The sequence below is a fragment of the Heteronotia binoei genome, chromosome 19, assembly GCF_032191835.1.
Source record: "Heteronotia binoei isolate CCM8104 ecotype False Entrance Well chromosome 19, APGP_CSIRO_Hbin_v1, whole genome shotgun sequence".
Taxonomy (NCBI): Eukaryota; Metazoa; Chordata; class Lepidosauria; order Squamata; family Gekkonidae; genus Heteronotia; species Heteronotia binoei.
The window spans coordinates 14337022-14355160 of NC_083241.1; the positions used below are offsets into that span (position 1 = coordinate 14337022).

Below are 18139 nucleotides of genomic sequence, written 5' to 3' on the forward strand. Positions count from 1 at the left end.
GAAGAAAGTTAGTCCTTACATGATGCCACCCAGCAATGTTCCCTCTAAGTTGTGGAGTCTTGTCAGCCAAAAATCTGCTTAATGAACTACTGACATTAAAGTTGCGAGCTAGTGCATACATTGGTTTGCTCTGGGGTGATTTTTCCTGAGCTAAGAAGATTCTGGATTTATACCTGTCTTTCACTCTGAATCTCAGAGTCTCAGAGCACTTTCTCAATCTCTTTTTCCTTCCTCCCCCACAACACCCTGTGAGGTGGGTGGGGCTGAGAGAATTCTCACAGAATCTGTCCTTTCAAGGGCAACTCTGCCAGAGCTATGGCTGACCCAAAGCCATTCCATCAGTTGCAAGTGGAGGAATGGGGAATCAAACCCGGTTTTTCCAGATAAGAGTCCACGCACTTAACCACTACACCAACCACTACACCAAAAATGTGTGAACCGGAGGCTAAAAATCTGTGAGTTAACTCACACTAACTCAGTTTAGAGGAAACACTGCTCCCCACCCCGTTTTCTTTTTCACACTGTCAGGCAGCTGGCTTGGATTGGTTCCTTCCCTGTGTTGTTTTGCCACTGCATGCGTGTTAGGGGTTTTTAATTGCTACGCTGCTCCCAGGCTTAGTTTTTACTATAAATATGGAGTGTCTTACCCTCCTGCAGAGGAGCCTGCCCACTGCAACTCTGGTGATGTACTTTCAATTAGCTCGGTTTGCAGAGTTGGGCCATTCTGCAGTATCTGACATGAGGTGCAATCCTATCTTTCAATCTGTCGCAGTTCAGCAGGCTGAACTAACTACCTAGTTCATGGGTGTCAAACATGCAGCCTGGGGGCCAGATCAAGCCCTCGGAGGGCTCCTGTCAGGCCCCCGAGCAATTGACTGTCATCTGCTTCCTTCTTCCTCTCTTGCTTTCTTCTGCACAACAGCTTACTTTGCAAGGCTTGCTCAATTGCACAGGAACAACAGAGCAAAACCTCTGTTTTCTCCATTGGCTGAGGCTGCTCCCTTGGGGAGGAAGAGCTTGCTTTGCCAGGCTCTCTCAATGGCACAGCAGAGCCACTGAGCCAAGCCTCTCTTCCTTCTATTGGCTGAGGCTCTTCCTCCTCCTTGCCCCCCGGGGAAGGAAGGAAAGAGGCAGAGCTTCCTTTGCCCAGTTCCCTGGATCCCATGGGAGAGATACAAAGCAAGCACCTTTAAGATCAGCGAGTGCTAATGTTTTAAGCGAGTTTTGTTTTAAGGGATTTTTTTTTAATCTTTAATTGTGTTTGTCTGTATCCTTTATAAAGTTTATATCTCTGCTACCTAATCTTAAATAGGTACACATGCGGCCCGGCCTGATATGGCTCAGCCCAACAAGGTCTCATTTATATGAGATCCGGCCGTCATAACAAATGAGTTTGACACCCCTGACCTAGGTGGCTGCCTGTTGTGTCTCTGCCTGAGTCCCTCCTGGGAGGATGTCAGAGAAACGGAGCTATTTCTAGAAGGGGAAGGATTTTGGTCTGTTGAAGCAAAACTTAAGGACTCCAGTAGCACCGTAAACAACTACAGAATCGATTCCAGCAGAAGGTTTTTTTGAGTCAGACTTCACTTTGTTGGATGCCCTGAAGTTTGTGTTGGGTTGTTTTATTTTGACAATTTCTGTGCCAGTTCTTCAGAGAACTTGCTGGGTGAAGGTTTCAAAGTAAAATTGTGGAACAGAATAAAATAATTAAAAGCCAACAAAGTGATTATAAAAACTCCACCAGAGCATAAAAACCGCACAGGGCATTCTGCAGCTGGTTGGGCAGACAAAGTGCCTCTTCTTACCCCAGTTGGCACCTTTTGAAAGGGGAAGATTCCCCAGAGGCTGTGGGGGGGGGGACTGTTTCTGAACTGTGAGAGGAGTCACCTGCCTTCCCCCATCTGGTAGGATAATGTCCCTCCCCTACCAAATCCAAAGAGTTTCTGGCTCAACATTAGGAAGAACTTCCTGACCGTTAGAGCGGTTCCTCAGTGGAACAGGCTTCCTCGGGAGGTGGTGGGCTCTCCTTCCTTGGAGGGTTTTGAACAGAGGCTAGATAGATGATGAAGAAGACGACTGCAGTTTTATACCCCGCCCTTCTCTCTGAATCAGAGACTCAGAGCGGCTTACAATCTCCTATATCTTCTCCCCCCACAACAGACACCCTGTGAGGTGGGTGGGGCTGAGAGGGCTCTCACAGCAGCTGCCCTTTCAAAGACAACTCCTACGATAGCTATGGCTGACCCAAGGCCATTCCAGCAGCTGCAAGTGGAGGAGCGGGGAATAAAACCCGGCTCTCCCAGATAAGAGTCCACACACTTGACCACTACACCAAACTCGCTCTGATGGTGTGGAATTGTTTTCTGTGGCCCCAGAAAGTAGGACCAGAACCAATGGGTTGAAATTAAATCAAAAGAGTTTCCAGCTCAACATTAGGAAGAACTTCCTGACAGTTAGAGCGATTCCTCAGTGGAACAGGCTTCCTTGGGAGGTGGTGGACTCTTCTTCCTTGGAGGTTTTTAAACAGAGGCTAGATGGCCATCTGACAGCAATGAAGATCCTGTGAATTTAGGGGGAGGTATTTGTGAGTTTCCTGCATTGTGCAGGGGGTTGGACTAGATGACCCTGGAGGTCCCTTCCAACTCTAGGATTCTATGATTCTCTGTATGCATGTGGGAATGACAACCAATGCCTGCAGCCAGATTGGAGCTAAAGAAGGCTGCAATTGTGAAAACGCTTGCCTGGGAGTAAGCTCCATTGAGCCAGATAGGACTAACTTCTGAGTAGATGTGCTTAAGGTTGCTCCCTTGATTTAGCTTCTCAAGGGAGTAGAGGGAGCGCTTCCACTCGAGCAGCTAGACCTCTGGAACACCTGCCTGCCTCTCTCCCCGGACCCTGAAGAAAGGGGGCTGTTGTCCATTTGAAACAGTTGCGATGCCAGATCTGGATTCCTGCATGCCTGTAGAATGAATGGCCTGCTGTTCATCCACAGGCTGCGGAAGAAAACTCGTATGCATATCCGGTATGGCTGTTGCAGAGCTGCGATATAGTACAGATAGTACAGAAGCCCCAAGGCCTGCAGTTGAGGCCTTCTCTAATGAAACGGGGCTGCTCTTCGCCTTGCTCTTTGCTGCTGCTATTCCTCACCTCCTTTTAGCTATGATAGTTGCTGTCGTTGAAGATAAAAATGCACGCCTCTAACGTTTACTGTCGACCCCCTCCCCAGCCCATGGACGGATTCGGCCATCCAGACGCATCTCCTTCTCCTTCAGCATCTCTCCGCTCATTCCTAAGTCTAAAACTGTCTTTTCTATTGGCTCTTCTTCCAGTGAAGAGGAGGAGGAGGAGTTGGCCAGTAAGTAATCTTTCTTGGCAAACTGCAGTCCGCGCAGAAGCATGTCGTCTGGGCACGGCTTTCTTCCTTTACGTGGGTCATTCGTTGCCAAAGTTCCTTCCTTTCTTCTTTCTGGATCCTCGAGAGCTTCACTTGCAGCTCAGTCGGGACGCTTGCGCTTGGGCACCTTCCCGTTGTGATTGCTCACGTTTTGCAACCTCGTTGTTACATCTCAGCCCACAAGCTTCATTCCTTTTATTTCACCGTGGCTCTGGGCCTCAGTGAGAAAGGAGATGCATTTGCTGTGAATTGACACTTGGGATTATTGCCAGCCTTGTGGATTTGCCACTTCACCTGTTTGTTTCTTTTTTGGGGGTGGGGGTGGGATGTGCAGTCAGGCTCACAGAATATATGTATTTAACCCATCTGCTGGGTCAGGAATTGTGGCCAAGATTTGGGGGGAGGGATGTCTTGCAATCGATGTCCTCCAATTTTTTTTTTTTTGAGGTGTGAACCGGATGTGGCTATGTACACCATCATTTCAAATAGCTTACATCAGCAAGTACTAGCCTTGGGACAACCGTACCAAACCTTTAATGGCATAACAGTTGCAAATAAAAATACACGGAATATAAAAATTTAAACATTGGAGATAAAATCAAAATGAAACCGAGCTTACAGATGCATTCATACACGGTCAGATTTAAATTTAACGATGTCAACCAAAAATATTGCCACCGCCTCGCTAACCTCCCCCTCGGTATCGTTCAATAAATTACAGGGTGGCAGAATAGACAAATTTGGGGAGAAAGAAAGCTTGCAAAATAAATCTTTACGGAAATGGTGATAAAAGGAACAATCAAGCAATATATGCTGAATTGAGTCGGGAATATTCGCTCCACAGGAACAGAGTCTGTCGCCAAAAGGGACTCAATGATATCTCCCTTGTAAAACTTTGGAGGGAGGCGCATTTAGTCTAGCCAACATAAATGCCCTGCGATGACGTTGGAATGGTTAAGTCTGATAGATAATGGGGCATTTTGCTGCAGAAAGCATAAAGACCTAAGGAAGCTGGGGAGCAAATATAAGGTTCTGTTGGACGCAGTTTTGTTTCCTCCAACTCCAACAGTCTCTAACGTTTTGAGTGGGGACAGGGCTTTTTTGGTAGGAAAAAGTCAGCAGGAACTCATTTGCATATTAGGCTACACACCCCTGACATCAAGCCCATCTGGAACTGCGTTCCTGCTTAAAAAAAGGCCTGAGTGGGGGAAAGGCTAGTGAAAAAGCTTTGTTTGCATAGAAAATTGAAATAAAAGGAAAATGTTAGCAAGCATCACCTTCAGGTATAAGCTTGTAAGGTACCCAAGCTCCACTGCTACAGAATGCTCTATTTCCTGGCACTGTCTTGTTCTGTCTTGTGCTGCTTCACACCCCTCTCTCAAGTGTGCTCCCCTTCATTGCTGCACATTGCTCCTCCCATTGTGAAAGTGGTGCCATTGGGGGAAACCTTTTTCCATTTTATCCGCACAACAATGACCCAGTGAGGGAGATGCTGCTGGTCGTGTGAATGGATCCAAGGTCACCGTGCGAGCATCCACGGCAGAGTATAGATTTGAACATGACTCTCCTAGACCCTATCTCCAACCGCTGTTTCCTCCAGTAAAGCTGGCAAAGAATGGTACCCAGGCTGCATTTGTAGACTTGTCAGTGTCAGGGCCTGTTCCAGTTATCCATTGCATTCCATGACATCACAGTTATTGTCCAATGTGGACCCGCGGTGGCTTGTTTCAGGCTGCACACTGTGTTCCTTTTTCCCCAGCATAAAATATTTTACCGAATAACCATGATAGTCTAAACATAAAGTCTAAGCTTCTGGAGTTTTCTGTGTTTACTGTTATATAAACAGATCAACCTAGTAAGACCTAAACACCCATGAATGTTAACTGTGAATGCTATAGATAATATCTCTCTGAGCGGCGGTATTCATGGCAGGTAGACAGGGCTGGCCCTCAACTGTCTGGCACCCTAGGCAAAGCAAACTTCTGGAGCCCCCCACCCCCACGCCTATAACATCACTGAGTCACATGGGGGTGCCCAATTTGGCGCCCCCAGAAGGCTGGCACCCTAGGCAGTCGCTTGGTTTGCCTAGTGGCAGGGCCAGCCCTGCAGGTAGAAATAGGGTTGCCAGACTCCAGACGGCATCTGGAGATCTCCCACTGATAGAGTTGATCTCCAGGTGGCCCTGGGAGAAAACGGCTGCTTTGGGAGAGTAAACTCTGAGGCATTAGACCCCGCAGAGGTCCTTCTTCTTCCCAATCCCCACCCTGTCTGGGCTCTGCCCTCAAACTCTCCATGTATCTTGCAACCCGGAGCTGTCAACGCTGGTTAGAAACGTTCCATGTGAACAGCTGCTCAGCATATAAGAGAGAAGGCAGAAGGCAGCATGGAATGATTGCTGCCACACAAAGCTGATCTAGCAAACTTTTATCAAATGTTTGGACTATTTTTTTAAAAGTGCATTTGCAAATGTATATTTAGCATCCCTAGCAGCCCAGATGGGCCCCACCTCATCAGAGCTCAAAAGCTAAGCCATTCGGTATTTGGGTGGGAGACCACGAAGGAAGCCACACAGGTTGCCACACAGAGGCAGCAACTGGCAACCCACCTCTGCTCATCTCTTGCCTTGAAGACCTCACAGGGTCACCGTTACGTTGTCTGTGACTAAACATATGTTGAAATAAATTATTCCTGCAGCCGTGACATACTGTGAGTGCCAATTTGCGGTGTATAATATTTGTCTTATCTTTTTCCAGGCAGTCGACCTTTTGGTGGCAGCAGCAGCAACGTGGTCCCTCAAAGGTAAACTGTCCACTGTGCTGTTGAACTTTCTCTCCACTCAGACGGGCAAGGGTTTGTTTTTTTAAAAAAGCATCCAGACCCTCGACTGCCTTGGATTCACTCGAGAACCAAAAACGACTTCTGAAATAAGACAAAGCCTTGCTCCCTAAATGCCCTCCTGGGAAAAACAGACAAGCCCCTGCCTTAAATGAGTGTGCTGGAGGGAGGAACTGGGATCACCATAGTGATTCTGTCCCTCACACCTTTGCATGTTCGGTATGTATTTGTCTTGATTCTGTGCCGCCTCGTCAGAGTCCTGTTCGAGGCAGCTGATAGTTAAAAATACAGCCAGCATACTTGAAAACTACACATTAAAACAGAAGGAGACCATTCAAAAGCTGACAAGATAAAACCCTTAATAAAAAGCCTGGACAAAATATGCGTTTTGACCTGGTGTCTAAAAGAAAGTAAAGTAGGTGCTAAGCTAACCTTAAGGGGGAGGGTGTTCCAGAGGTGAGGTGCCACAACAGAAAAGGTCCTGCTTGTAGTTGCCAGCTGGCCCACCTGTGGGTGTGGAGGCAGAGACAGCAAAGCTTGAGAGCAGATCTTAACTGATAGGCTGGATAATATGGGAGGAGGCAGTCCTGGTCCCACACCTTTAGGGCCTTAATGATAATAACTAGCACTTTGAATTGTGACCAAAAACAGGTGGGTAACCAGTGAACATCTTTCAGCAATCCCTGTAACCAACCCTTGACATTAGCTTGGCCATCGCATTTGGGACCAGTTGACGTTTCTGAACCGTTTTCAAAAATAGCCCCCTTGCAGAGCACATTAAAGTAATCTGGCTTCCATGTGACCAGAGCATAGATCACTGCAGTCAGATCCAGATTAAATTTCCCAGTGGCAGAAAGGAACTTTTCTGCCTTACCCTTCCCACTGAAGCCCACTAATCTCTGCAAAAGGCTGGTCCTGGGGAGAGGGGGCCCCGAGGAATGACCAAACAAGTGACTTCGACACCCCTGCTATAATAAGCCTGGATGTATGTAGCTTGTATGCATAGAGGTTAGAGGTTTGCAAACTATGTCTCAAGAGCTGAATAAGGCTCAGCATTGAACCAAGTATGGTTCTGTAAATCATAAAAAGGGTTAACTTGTAACTAAGTTAACTAGTATTACAGCGTGGGGGATAGGTGGAGATGCTTGAAGGACCAGTATGGGAAGGGAATGGCTGGCAAAGACATCTCTGGGATGGAAAGGCCTCTTAGGTCCGCTTTACAGAACAGGAAATGACAGAGGGGACCCGTTGCCAGGAATCCAAGCACAGATCAAGTGACAATGTACAGATTTGTGCCATTGTACCAAAACAGTCACTTAAGGAGCTCCTGTGCTGCTCGCAGTGTGAAATCTCAAGTATACCACTTCCTAGTACAAGGACTCACAATAGCCAGAGTTTGTATGGCAGATACTTTTATGGGTTATTCATCAACATGCTAATTATAAGTTGTGTTGAGCTGCATGTTTTCATCCTTGCGGGTAGCTAAGAAGAAGACGAAGACTGCAGATTTATACCCTGCCCTTCTCTCTGAATCAGAGACTCAGAGTGGCTTACAATCTCCAATATCTTCTCCCCCCACAACAGACTCCCTGTGAGGTGGGGGCTGAGAGGGCTCTCACAGCAGCTGCCCTTTCAAGGACAACTCCTGCAATAGCTATGGCTGACGCAAGGCCATTCCAACAGTTGCAAGTATTTAACAAAGTTGCAGAGACTTTTCTGTTGGGATTACAAATGGAAAAATTTCCAAAAGAAGATAGAACTTTAATCTGGTACTTGCTCTCAGCTGCTAGGACATTGTATGTGCAGTTGTGGAAGCAAGAAAGAATACCAGAGAAATGGGATTGGATTGTAAAAGTTATGACATGGAGTGAAATGGACACGTTAACAAGAACCTTAAGAGACTATGATTTAGAAGTATTTAAGATGGAGTGGAAAAAGTTTAGAAGATACGTAGAAAAAGAGCGGAAAATAAAAGGACGTTGGACAATTTTTGATAATGATTAAGTACAAGAGGGAGGAGGATATTAATTTTGGTTCTTATTAGTTAAGGGTACCTTTAATATTAATATTTCAAGGATAGAACACCGGCGGGGGTCAAGTAACGGGGGGAGGGGTGGGTAGAAAGTAATATGTGGGATAAAAGAAAAAAAGTAGTTATTATTGAAATTGAAATTAATTACCATATGTTACTAATAAAATTGTTTAAAACCCAACAGTTGTAAGTGGAGGAGTGTGGAGTCAAAGCCGGTTTTCCCAGATAAGAGTCCGTGCACTTCACCACTGCAACAAACTGGCTCTTTCTGCTTCTGACCAAGCCAAGTTGATCAGAAGCAGCAAGACAAAGTTTTGAGTCCAGTTTTGAGACCTTTAAGACTGACAAAGTTTTATTCCTGGCGCACCCAAAAGCTTTTACCAGGAATAAAACATCGTCGGTCTTAAAGGTGCCACTGGACTCAAAACTTTGTCGGTATTTTTTCAATTAAGCTAATGTGATCGCTTGCTCTGAATTTTGACATAGTTTGGCTCTTTAATTATATCAGGGTCTTCTCACCTAGTCTAGCTGTGAGCAGAGGGGCCTCTGGGAAGCAGCCCTGTTCTTCCCCTCCCCCCTCCCTTGCATATAAGCAAGACACACAGCGATTATTGCAAAGGTCTTCTGTCTAGCTTGGGTTTTCCCAGAAACCCTATGGGCAGTTTCGAGCAGCAGAGGGCGCTGTGGCTTATTGCAATTGTTCCCAGAATATGGAGCGCAGACACAAATGTTTGCAGTTAGTTATGCCACATTTTGTTGGCAGGGATTTGTTGACCTGCTGCTGTGGTGTGGTGGGAAGAAATCCAGTTGGGGAAGCTTTGCCGGAGGATGAAAGCACTGGATCGCTGGTGGAGTAAAGGTTCCTGCTGAAATTACTGGTCGCCTGGTTGCTGAAGGCACTGTAACCCTTGCAAGGGGGGAAAAGAAGCAAACGATTTGCAGTGTGCAATTCGGCATTAGAGTTGTGAGTGACAGCTCTCATTTTAGCTACTGCAGATACGGCTGCCACCTTTTTTGGCCAGAATTATTCTGTCTCTCGCTGCAGCTGTACTGCAAAGGAATGTTGAAAGTAGTTTTCTTTCCTAGCTTAGGTGTAAGGTCATGTCGATTAATTTCTTCTGCTGAAAGCAGAGGGCCCCCCGGACCTGGATGGCTCAGGCTAAGCAGACTTTGCCTGATCTTGGAAGCTAAGCTGGCTAGCTCTTAGATGGGACCACCAAGGAAGTCCAGGGTTGCCCCCAATGTTCCCACTAAGATTCAGAGTCTTGTGAGCAAAAATTCTGCTTTGTGAGCTCCTGCATAAAAACTAGTGTGCTCTGGGGTCATCCTTCCTGAGCTAAGACAAAAATATGTGAGCTGGAGGCTAAAAATATGTGAGCTAGTTCACACTGACTCATCTTAGAGGGAACACTGGTCGCCTCCATCTAGGCTCATTTCTTGTCTCACGAGGGGTCGTCATAAGTCAGCTGCAACTTGACACCACTTTCCACCACTGAAGGCAGAAGAATTGCACTGCCTAAAATTAAGAAATTGGCGTCCTGATCGGTCACTAACTAAATCTGGTTTTACAACAATGGGTGCTTGAAAGTCATCAATGGGCTGGGATCTGATTACTTTAGAATGGTGATCTAAAAAAACAACACGCAAATCATGGTCGGGCTGCAAGAGAACAGGGTTCTGTCCGCTCTTCAAGTTCAAGTTTATTGTTGCAAGTCAGCGACCAGCGCACTTGATCAATTCATGCAAAACGTTTAGCTCCAACACGTGGAATGTCTGCTCTTTGAAATGCGTCTCTCTTGGCTTCCAGCATCTCTGAGGAGAGCTGCAGCATCCTGCCTCCCAGTCCCTCCAGGAAAGACTTGGAAGGCAAAAGTGGGACGAAAGTGAGTCGGACGTTCAGCTACCTGAAGAATAAAATGTCCAGCGGTAAGAAGAGCAAAGTAAGTAGCTCGAGATGTTTGGTGGCTCGTGCACAGCTTGATGGGAATGGGGGGTGTTGCACGTGCACTGATTTGTGCAGGTCTATGACTCTCTTCAATAACAGCAACTCTCCATTTCATCAGGATTAGTGTTTATTGTAAGACAAGATAGTACCACTAGCAAGGCCAGTGGTGAAATTAAGATGGGATGCAGGTGAGTGAATATATATAGAAGCAGTTAGCAGTTACATGCGCACCCAGCTTTCTGGCGCGAGATAAGTTTAGAACGCTAAACTGTAACAAGGCAGACGTTCTCATGGCACAGTATTAATTAGCAAAACATCCTAACAGACAGGGCTGACCTTGAAGGACAGACGGTGTTAGAAGGCTTACATACTTTCTTTTTCCAAGGAGCACAGCAGGTGTTTCATTACGGACAGCAAAAGAATAAAGCAGGGGTGGCCAACGGTAGCTCTCCAGATGTTTTTTGCCTACAACTCCCATCAGCCCCAGCCAGCATGGCCAATGGCTGGGGCTGATGGGAGTTGTAGGCAAAAACATCTGGAGAGCTACCGTTGGCCACCCCTGGAATAAAGCATTACGGAATGGCAAGGGATCTTGACAATTTGGCTCTTAGAGCATTGGCTATCAAATTCGGGAGGGGGGGCTCCCTCTCCCCACCGGAGACGACTGCAAGTTATCTAGAGAGGGTGAGCAAAAGAAGGATCCATGAACAGATGCAGCTCCTGCCTTCAGTAGAGGTGACACCCTGCAGGTGCCCAGAGTGCAAGGCTGACCACAGAAGCTGCAGAGAGGCAAGGAACAGAAGTGGCCCCTGCCCTGTTCTAGAAATACGGGAAGCGACGTTGTTTTCCAGTGTGGAGATGAAGAAGATGATTTTGGATTTATATCCCGCCCTATACTCTGAATCTCAGAGTCTCAGAGCGGTCACAATCTCATCTACCTCCCCCCCCCCCGCAACAAACACCCTGTGAGGTAGGTGGGGCTGAGAGTGCTTTTACAGCAGCTGCCCTTTCAAGGACAGCTTCTATGAAAGCTATGACTGACTCAAGGCCATCCCAGCAGCTGCAAGTGGAGGAGTGGGGAATCAAACCCGGTTCTCCCAGATAAGAGTCTGTGCACTTAACCACTACACCAAACTGGCTCGAGATAACCTCAAGATAACTGGCTCAAGATAACCTCAAGGTAACAGATAATCTCAAAGAAGGTCTGGTTAGGCCCAGAGATGTTCCCTTCAGCCGGGCCAGGGCTTTCGCCCGCCATTTTGTCGGTGGCCTCTGGGGCCTGAGGTGATCACGGTGCTGTTCGTTTGGCTGAAGGAATTTAGCCATTTGTTGCGTAGCCCCAGAAGGTTTGGATTTACTAAGGGTTAGCTGGACCATGATTTTGGAGCGTGTCGGGGTCTTGGAGCAGGAGGAAGGTCGATGTTTGTGGATTAGAGCGGGAGCAGTTCAATCAAGCGTCTGCTATGAACCACAACGCCCCGCCCTCTCTCCCCCTGCCCTGTTCTAGTCTAACACTAGTGCTGGGTTAGGGCTTCTTACACGCCTAGGGAAATGCTGATTGCCGTTTGGGATCAACCAGCAATTTTTCTCCAGTTTGACAAGGGATCCTGGAGGTTTTCACCATCTTCAGGGCATGGAGCAGGGTTCACCAGGAATGTGTGTGTGTGGTATTTGTGAAGTTCCTATACTGTGCAGGGGGCTGGACTAGATGATCCTGGAGGCCCCTTCCAACTCTATGATTCTATGAGATCCTCAGTGGCTGTACACAAAAGTTCTGAGTGTTTGTCTCCCAGAGGATGTCTGCTTGTGGGTTGGGAGAGGCTTGGAGGAGTTCCGGAGTTTGTTTCAACTATAACTAATCCCCAGTAGTTTTTCTTTCCTGACTACTATTTCTGGACTACCTTATTATTGGAACAGGTAGACGAATAACATCGCTGAATACATATATGTAAAAAGGTAGCGTGCCAAGGAGAATGCTGTGCTAGAATTCTTCTCCCTGATTGCTAGTTTTATTTATTTCCTTCATTTCTCCCCAGTGGAGACCCAGTGACTTAAATCATTCTCCTCACTTTGATTTTATCCTGACAGGAAATCTGAGCGTGTGAGTGGCCCAAGGTCACCCAGCCAGCTTCCATGGCAGAGCAGGGATTTGAACCAGGATCTCCCAGATCCTAGCCCAATGCTCTTAACTACAACACCACACTGGCTGTTGCTAGTTAGTTGAACCTAGTTAAGATTTAGGCGAGTAGCCGTGTTGGTATGACGCAACAGAATAAAGTTTGAGTCCATTGACGCCTTTAAGACCAAGAAATGCTTCTATCCAGAATAAAACTTTGTTGGTCTTAAAGGTGCCACAGGCCTCAAACTTTGTGCCTAGTTAGTTAGGCAGAGGATTTCTTTAATCAAAATAGAGGTTTTAATATAAAGAATAGTCCACAAGGCTGTTGCCTCTCCATCAGTGTAAAATGAGAGCCAGTGTTTATAGATGCTGGGTGTCGAAGAGAACGTCCATCTCAATATAGTTCTGTGATTTAGTGGTTAATACGTTGCTTTGGAACAAGTAAAGAGTTAATTAATTAAATTAATTGTGTATCAAATGGCCAGGAGTATCAAATATACATTGTGATAGATCCAAGAGGGCAGCCGTGTTGGTCTGAAGCAGTAGAACAAAGCAAGAGTCACGTTGCACCTTTAAGACCAACAGAGTTTCATTCAGAATGTAAGCTTTCGTGTGCTAGAATATACATTGTGTATCAAAGAGCCAGGAGATCCTAAGACTGTCTGGCAGCAGTAAGTTCTAGCTCTTTGTGTTATGCTAGTGGCGAACTAGACTTGTTTTTAGGGGCTGAGAGAGCGCTCAAAGAACTAGGACTGGCCGAAGGCCGCCCAACTGACTTCATGTGGAGGAGGAATGAGGAATTAAACCCAGTTCTTCAGATTAGAGTCTGTCGCTCTTAACCACTTCACCACTCTGGCTTTCACAGTCAAAAAGACCATTCATTTCTGTGTGTCTGCTTTAAAAGGAATGGTTCCTTTATGGGTTTTTTCACTCATTATAGTATTGTAGAGTTTAGATTGTTAGCCTAGGATTTGGGGGATCCAGGATTGAATCTCCACTCTGCCCTGGAAGCTCAGTGGATGGCCTTGGGCCAGTTACTCTCTCACACCCTCACAAGGTTGTTGTAAGGAGAAATTGGATGAGGGGAGAACAAGGTGTGTAACTTTTGGTGCCCACTGTGGCCAAAATGGGGTAAAAATGTCTAAGTGAAGACGTCTTTCAAAGTGATACAAGCCAGGGCCTGTTGTACCGTCTCCTCTGGCGTTGGTCCGAGTTTATCTTACCTTGACTTCCTATCATTTTAGAAGTTCCAAATTTCTCACATTCACGCTCTGAGAATCAAGAGAGTTCCGTTGACGCAAGTCTTCTAAGAAACGTAGGTGGGAAACGGATTTAGTAAGAACCTGCTTCATGCTTGGGAAAAGCGGACAGCATCCTTCCTTCCGACACCAGTGGCTCCAGTTCTTCTCTTTTGACAGACAGCACGATAAGACAGGGGTAGGATCAAGTTCACAACTCGGACCTGGTGGAGCGTTGCATGCCAAGGAAGGAGTGGTTCGGCTTGCGTGTAGCAGATTACGCAAAATTGCAGCCAGAATTGCATTTCAGCTGAAGTGCTTCAGTGTGGGAAAATGAGAGGGGTAACCTTCATTCAGCGTAACAGACAGTTCAAACTAAAGTAGCATTGGGACTGTTGGTGGCAGTTGGACATTTGTTTTCTTTTTAAAATGCTCCGTGTGGAAAAGCTCGAGACTGCTTCACTGGCAGGCATTGCCTTTTGTTATAAAGATTACAACAGCCCTAAGTAGTTGTGCAAGGCCAGCCAGTTTCCTTTTGCGGGCCTTCGTGTCTCTCTTTTATGCATGCAGAGACTGTGGTCTTGGAGACTTCTGAATCGCCTCTGTCTGCAGACAGCCCTGTAGACTGACGCTCCTCTCGGTTTTTTGTTCCCAAGCAAGCCACTGCTGCTTCCTTTTGCAGTTTTAAGTTCCCTTGCTTTATGCAAGTTATGGCTTTGAGAGAACATAATAATAATAATAATAATAATAATAATAATAATAATAATAATAATAATAATAATAATAATAATAATAATAATAATAATATTTTATTTTTATATCCCGCCCTCCCCGCCAGGCGGGCTCAGGGCGGCTAACAGACATGGGAGTCCCATGATTCACATTAAATAGTATAACAGACATGGGAGTCCCATGATTCACATAAAACATAGCAATACAAATAAGTTATTTAAAATACATAAAACATATAAAAAGGTGCTAAAATGATATAGTCTTGATGTATATGAGATGGCTAAATATCTGTTCGTTCATTAGTCAGGTTCTATCTCAAATACCACAAGATGTCTCAAATGCCAACTGAGACATCCAACAAGCATCTTAATTTTGATGTACATAATGGCTGCAAAAGAAATCCTTCACAAAGTCTTTTACTACAGTCACGTTGCCTACCAAGAAAGCATGCTAATAGAATGAAAACCAGGGCTTTTTTTTTGAGCAGGAATGTACAGGAGTGCAGTTCCGGCTGGCTTGGCATTAGGGGTGTGGCCTAATATGCAAATGAGTTCTGCTGAACTTTTTCTACCAAAAAGCGCTGTGTGAAACAATAGTGATGTCAGGGGGTGTGGCCTAATATGTGAATGAGTTCCTACTGGGCTTTTTTATTGTAGGGGAAAAAAACCAGTAGGAACTCATTCACATATTGGGCCACACCCCCTGACATCACTATTGTTTCACACAGCGCTTTTCTTGATGAAAACAAAACTGCCAACAACTTAAATTTATTTTTCAACCAAAGTGTTTAACCCATAAGAACATAAGAGAAGCCATGTTGGATCAGGCCAATGGAAGAGGGGGACTTGTGGAAGTTCAACACTCTGTGTCACACAGTGGCTCCAAAAAAAAAAAAAAAAGCCCAAGTACTTAAAAATTTAGCAGCTGCTCCCCCCCCCCCCTCCTTAGTAAGGATTCTGTTTCTCCAGCTGGTGGGATTTCTAGGCTGCTGAGCAATTTAGATGGGTGGGTTACAGACAAGGCTGCTAGATTTATGGCTGCTGTTGTAGAAATATGGAAACATTCTAAAGCAACTGCATAAACCCTATCGTTATGTAGGTAGCTTCCCATTAATTGCTTAAACGTAATCTCCCAGTGGCTCTTCAAGACCATTGAGTCAAATGAACAGTAATAGAAAAGATGGAAGTGCTTAGCTGACTCTCGGGATGGTGCGCCCTCTAGGGGCAGAACTGCAGGTGGAGTCTTTCAAACACCAACCTTGTTTTGTATCCCCTGTACTTTCCCTGTAGTGCGTATCACAGCTTCCCCAAGGTCCTGATAAGCCTTTGATGTTAGGATTGCCAGCCTCCGGGTGGGGGCTGGTGATTTTCAGACTCTCAACTGATATTCAGATTACAAAATCCATCTATTGATTATTTATTAATCTGAAACTTTCACTCCACTTCTGGAGAAAATGGCTGCTCTGGGAGGTGGGCAGCATGGCATGGTACGCTACCAAGGCCCCTTACTTCCATAAACCCCTCTCTCCCAGGCTTCACCCTCAGATCTCCCAAGTGTTTCCAGACCTGGAGTTGACAACGCTGTTTGATTCCTCTCCCATCTTAGGCTGCCATCAGGGGATGGGGAAATGCACAACCTTATGATTTAGGAAGAGGCAACTTGAAACAGACCTGCCATTTTCAGCAGCTGCTTTGTGTTCCTTCATCTAAAATTTTGTATCCTCCAACCTCCTCTGGCTCCTTTCCACTCTACAGGATTGCCTGATGTTAGTGATGGGTGAAGAAATATACACCCCAATGATGTTTAGAAGAGGCAAGCTTAAGTATGCAGCTTCTCTAGGCTCTGCGTATTTATTTAAATGTCTGGGGTCCTATATTCTCTGCGTCACAATATTGCCTGAAACTAGTGAGGAAATCCGCAGCCTAATGATGTCAAGAAGAAGCAACTGGATACAGAGCTGCCATTTTCAGTGGCCACTCTTTGTTCTTTCTAGGAACATAAGAACATAAGAGAAGCCATGTTGGATCAGGCCAATAACCCATCCAGTCCAACATTCTGTGTCACACAGTGGCCAAAAAATCCAGGTGTCATCAGGAGGTCCACCAGTGGGGCTAGATCAGTTCCGCAGGGCCTGCAAGACCACCCTTTTTAAATTAGCTTATGAATAACTGAATTATACCGACAACGAAGAAAATCCGCCATCAGCATCAACTAGAAGAGCGTCAAGGATAGCGTTATAATATGTTTTAGTTAATTGTTTTAATCAGGTTTTTAAGGTTAATTAATGTTTAATTTAATGTTTCTAATGTGACTGTTTTATTGTTGGTGCACCATTGGTCACCGTATTGTTAGCCGCCCTGAGCCTGCTTCGGCAGGGGAGGGCGGGGTACAAATAAAATTTATTATTATTATTATTATTATTATTATTAGAAGCCCTCCCACTGTGCCCCCCCCACCTGTGCCACTATGAGCTTTTCTTAAAATGCGGTACTGGTAGTTCTTTGCTAGTTTGAGCATCTGTTTTGTTCCTGTTTAGGGATCTATTTTGAGTTCAATCGACATGCGCACAGGGAGCGTCCTCTGTGTCGAATCACTGCAAACTTTAGCCATTTCTTGGGTGCGCAAGAGTGTTTTTCTGCTGCTATTTGAAAAAAAATCGAAAGAGGAAGTGAAACCAGCAGCCTCTCAGTACCCGCTTCTAACACTGCTACTGGTCACTGGATTGTCTTATCTTGACAATTGTGTTTTTGGTGGAGATTTAGTTTTGGAAGATACCCCTAGCATGCAGCATAAAACACATAGACTCGGTTCTAGGTGAGAACCAGAAATTAGGGGCAGTCATGTCAGCTTCCTAGAAAGGTACTCTTGAAGTATTGCTCTTCCTCCGTCCGTCCTGTTGCCAGAACCAGCTTTTTTTTTGTAACTTTCTTGCAAGTCTCCACCAAGGATGACATCTCCAGCACCAAAACAGTTAACATCGTCTTCGAGGAAGCTTACAAGAAGCAGCCCTTCCTCCTCCCCTCCCCTCTGTCCTCCCCTTGCTCAACTTGTTTCTGACTTCCTTTCCCCCAGCCAACCTTTTATGACGGCTGCCTCAGCAGTGAGATAGGTTTGGGTTCCAGCGGTTAAGGCATGATAAGTCTCCAACAGCTCCCGTCAAAGCATGTCGTTAAAGTGGCACCGGTTTTCTGACGTGCCACACATAACAGTGAGACTGGTTGGACGAACACGCCCGGAGGTAAGCAAGCGGCTGTCTCGTGGATGTAGATGCTGGTATCATTTCAGACGAGCAAAACAGTTGAGGTTTTCCAGACTTAACAGGGCACAGCTGTGGTTTGTTGTTCCGCAGTGAACTAAACAACCTCTCTTGTTCATATGCTGAAAACTAGGGCTTGACCATCAACTAGAGCTTTGTCCACTGGGTTCATGGCTGCATTTGGTGTGGCAGGAATAATTGTACCATCCCTGGAAAAAGATTCAATTCTGTCCAATTTAGCTAAAAGTGGTAGGTGATTTTTGAAAACAAGTGAGCTGTTTCTTTCAAAAACCTTTTTCACTCGTTGAAGCTGTTGAACACCATTTCCTGTTTTCTAACTGAACTCAGTTTCTCTCTCTCTCTCTCTTTCTCAATTATTAAAGACTGTTCCTTAAAACAAGGCAAGCCCCCATGCTGCCTTAGATGGAGTCTGTGTATCTTAAGAAATGGGAGCTGTTTTGGTTTCACAGGTCAGGAGACAGTGTTATTGAGGTGCCATTTGATGGCCAAACAAATGCTTAAAAGTACAGGATGCCAGGCAGGTGAGTTATATGGAAGCCTTCTCAAGGCATCCATCCGTGTTGAGAG

At 45.7% G+C, this 18139-nt stretch overlaps 1 protein-coding gene across 1 annotated transcript in view; it reads left to right on the forward strand.

Annotated features, from left to right (window-relative positions):
* Positions 1-18139, forward strand: part of AKAP13 (A-kinase anchoring protein 13) — a 126448-nt gene that overhangs the window by 54285 nt on the left and 54024 nt on the right. The window contains exons 7-8 of the mRNA XM_060260418.1: positions 6148-6193; positions 10069-10201. Coding sequence (XP_060116401.1) covers positions 6148-6193; positions 10069-10201 — 179 coding nt within the window. The remainder of the gene's footprint in view (positions 1-6147; positions 6194-10068; positions 10202-18139) is intronic.